General features: G+C 54.0%; 1 protein-coding gene across 1 annotated transcript in view; it reads left to right on the top strand.

The window, feature by feature from the left end:
* Positions 1–3,819, top strand: part of SCARA5 (scavenger receptor class A, member 5) — a 139,688-nt gene that overhangs the window by 83,910 nt on the left and 51,959 nt on the right. Inside the window, exon 4 of the mRNA XM_011983884.1 lies at positions 411–1,085. Coding sequence (XP_011839274.1) covers positions 411–1,085 — 675 coding nt within the window. The remainder of the gene's footprint in view (positions 1–410; positions 1,086–3,819) is intronic.

The raw sequence follows: 3,819 nt of genomic DNA, 5'->3' as shown, positions 1-3,819 counted from the left end.
ATATGTAACTGCTTTTCAACATTCACAACTGGCAGTTTCATAGGGGCCCACTGAATTAACCCATGATAGTTACACTAGAACAGCAGCTCCACAAACTTGTCTGCAACTTAGAATTACTTCTGGATCTTTGAAAAATTCCAAAGCCCAGGTCACACCCCATACCAATGCAATCACAATTTCTGCAGGTGAGACGCCTAGCCAGGGTGATCTAATGTACAGGCAGGTTTGGGGACCACTGGTTTAGCACAAGGCCTGGGATCTAGTAAAGCGCTCAGCCAACACGTCTGCTTTTGTTTCATCTATCATTTATTGAGCACCTACTGCATGCCAGGCTCTGGCTGGGTTCACCTCTTGTCACCCGGGCCTTCCTCCCCAGCGGTGCTCATGTCTCGCCTCCTCCTCCTCCGCAGTGTCCAGGCCGCGCAGCTCCCCTGACGACCTGAAGGCCCTGACTCGCAATGTGAACCGGCTGAATGAGAGCTTCCGGGACTTGCAGCTGCGGCTGCTGCAGGCTCCGCTGCAAGCGGACCTGACGGAGCAGGTGTGGAAGGTGCAGGACGCACTGCAGAACCAGTCGGACTCGCTGCTGGCGCTGGCGGGCGCAGTGCAGAGGCTGGAGGGCGCGCTGTGGGGGCTGCAGGCGCAGGCGGTGCAGACCGAGCAGGCAGTGGCCCTGCTGCGGGACCGCACCGGCCAGCAGAGCGACGCAGCGCAGGGAGAGCTGTACCAGCTGCAGGTGGAGAGCAACAGTAGCCAGCTGTTGCTGCGGCGCCACGCAGGCCTGCTGGACGGGCTGGCGCGCAGGGTGGGCGTACTGGGCGAGGAGCTGGCCGACGTGGGCGGCGTGCTGCGCGGCCTCAACCACAGTCTGTCCTATGACGTGGCCCTCCACCGCACGCGGCTGCAGGACCTGCGGGTGCTGGTGAGCAACGCCAGCGAGGACACGCGCCGCCTGCGCCTGGCGCACGTGGGCATGGAGCTGCAGCTGAAGCAGGAGCTGGCCATGCTCAACGCGGTCACTGAGGACCTGCGCCTAAAGGACTGGGAGCACTCCATCGCGCTGCGGAACATCTCCCTTGCCAAAGGTACTGCCAGGCCCTTGCTGCCTCCACCCAGGGCCCCTCCCGATGGGGTCTTCCTCCTGCATGCCACTCCCCAAGGACCCAGGAGTACCCCACCCCCACCCCATCCCCAAGTGCACTTGCCATTCCCAGCCCATACTCTCTTTTAGCCTATACTCTCTCTTTTAGCGCATACTCTCTTTTAAGTCTTGCCCTACAGGACTCTGGAATTTTCTGCCCAGATGGCGTGTGCTCACTTCCAGGGCTTGCACAGATCTCTTCCCAGATAAACCTCCCTGGGGTAGACAGCAAACACAGTGGACACTCTTCTAGGTGTGAGAGGTTGCCCCACTGGTGGCTAATGGGAGCCTGGTGGTCAAAGCTTGCATGGCTGCGCTGGAGCCTCCAAGAGCTTGAGGCTGGGGGCAGAACAAGGGGCTCAGGCCGGGAGTAGAGAAGGGCTCCTCTAGTGTCATTCCCATGGTGGAATTCTGGAGTTGGAGAATTCCAAACTTGAACCTGGCCTTCTAGGCTCTTACGAAGACTTATTCATTTAGGCAAAAGAACGTATTTCATTGAACGATCTGTTGGCTTCATTTGTAACTGTTTTTTGTTTTTGTTTTGTTTTGTTATTGTTTTTATTTTTGTTTTTTGAGATGGAGTCTCACTCTGTCGCCCAGGCTGGAGTGCAGTGGCGCAATCTCAGCTCACTGCAAGATGCACCTCTCGGGTTCATGCCATTCTCCTGCCTCAGCCTCTGAAGTAGGTGGGACTACAGGTGCCCTGTAACTGTTTTTTTTTGTTGTTGTTTTGTTTTTTGTTTTCAAGTTGGGGTCTGGCTCTGTTGCCCAGGCAGGAGGGCAATGGTGTGATCATGGCAGCCTTGAACTCCTGGGCTTAAGTGATCCCCCTGCCTCAGCCTCCCAAGTAGTTAGGACTACAGGTGCATGCTGCCATGCCGCGCTACCTGTTGTTGTTGTTGTTGTTTTGTTTTGTTTTGTTTTGTTTTTTTGAGACGGAGTCTCACTCTGTCAGTCAGGCTAGAGTTCAGTGACATGATCTTGGCTCACTACAACCTCCACCTCCGAAGTTCAAGTGATTCTCCTGCCTCAGACTTCTGAGTAGCTGGGATTACAGGTGTGTACCAACATGCCTGGCTAATTTTTGTATATTTAGTAGAAGACAGAGTTTTGCCATGTTGGCCAGGCTAGTCTCAAACTCCTGACCTCACATGATCCCTCTGCTTCAGCCTCCCAAAGTGCTGGGATTACAGGCATGAGCCACCACACCTGGCCAGTTTTTAAAAATTATTACTTTTTAGAGACAAGGTCTTGCTATGTTGCCTAGGCTAGTCTTGAACTCCTGGCCTCAAGTGATCCTCCCGTCTTGGTTTCCCAAAGTGCTGGGACTATGGCATGCCAGCCCATTTGTAATCTTAACTATAATGACAAAAATGCAAAAATGTATGGGCCTCTATTGTACTCGTGCCGTGGGCCCACAAATGATAGAGCCTAGAGACCCAACTCCCTTTCTTCACTCCTGACAAACTAGTTCCCTTCCCTCCACCCATTCCTTCTTGCTGCACACACCATCGGAAACACCTTTCATGAAATGCACTTCTCCCACATCGCCCCCCTGCTCAAAACCCACTGTGGCTCCCCAAGGCCCACTGAGTTCCTTAGAAATTCCTTAGTCTGCCATCAGCACAAATAATACCATTGTGAGCGCCTAGTATGTGTTACCTACTATGCCAGGTGTATCTCGTGTGCGCATCTTTTGAAAACAATGGCTCTCCAAGGGAGTGATGTTTTCCCTTTTTTATTGACAAGCACACTGAGATTTAGGAAGCTTCCATAGCTTGCCCACAGCCACAGGGCCAGGAGGTGATGGACCAGCATGTACACGTACACGCCGGCCTTTCTGATCCCAGAGCGAGTGTACTTCCCACTGCTTTCCTATCCTGTCCTGCCTGCCTTCTCCTCCACTGCCGCTCATGCCAGGGGGCACAGAGAGAACTGCTTCAGGGGCCAGTGAGCAATGTCAAGGAGCAGAGACTGCAATGTCAGGGGAGTGTTAGGGGTTACAGCAGGTCTAGCCCATTTTTGCCAGGCTGGAAGGTGGGCCCAGGTTGGCAAGGTCTGCCTGTGTTTCAAGAGAAACCAGAAACATGTGATGTAATGGTAATGTTTAATTGTTTAACTCAAGGGCCGTACATGGTCCTGCCGTGGGTGAAGCATCCAGACTAGTGAGACACATCTCGTCACTGCCCTGGAAGCACAGCTCACCTTCCCCACTGTCACAGCTGTGCTCCAGAGGCTCCCCCACCTGCAGTGCCCTCCTCCCCCTCCTCCTTCACCTTCTCCTCCTCCTCCTCCTCTTCCTTCGCCTCTTTCTCTTCCTCCTCCTCTTCCTTCTCCATTCCCTCCTCCTCCGCTTCCCCTTCTTCCTCTTCCCATCCCCTTCTTCCTTCTCCTCCTCTTCTTTCTTCTGCTCCTTTTCCTCCTCTTCCATTCTCTCCTCCTCCTCCCTTCTCTCTTCCTCCTCCCTTCTCTCCTCCTCTTCCATTCTCTCCTCCTCCTCTATTCTCTTCTCCTCCTCCCTTTCCTCCTCCTTCTCCCCTTCCTGTTCCTCCTTCTCCTCTTCCTTCCCCTCCTCCTTTTCTCCTCCTCCTTTTCTCCTCCTCCTCCTCCTCTTCCTCCTCCTCCTCTTTCTTCCTTTCCTCTTCCTCCTCCTCCTCTTTCTTCCCCTCCTCTTCCTT

The sequence above is a fragment of the Mandrillus leucophaeus genome, unplaced genomic scaffold (assembly GCF_000951045.1).
Source record: "Mandrillus leucophaeus isolate KB7577 unplaced genomic scaffold, Mleu.le_1.0 Scaffold256, whole genome shotgun sequence".
NCBI classification, from domain to species: Eukaryota; Metazoa; Chordata; class Mammalia; order Primates; family Cercopithecidae; genus Mandrillus; species Mandrillus leucophaeus.
The sequence above is the reverse complement of the archived record's forward strand: the minus strand, read 5'-3'. Positions and strand labels throughout refer to the sequence as shown.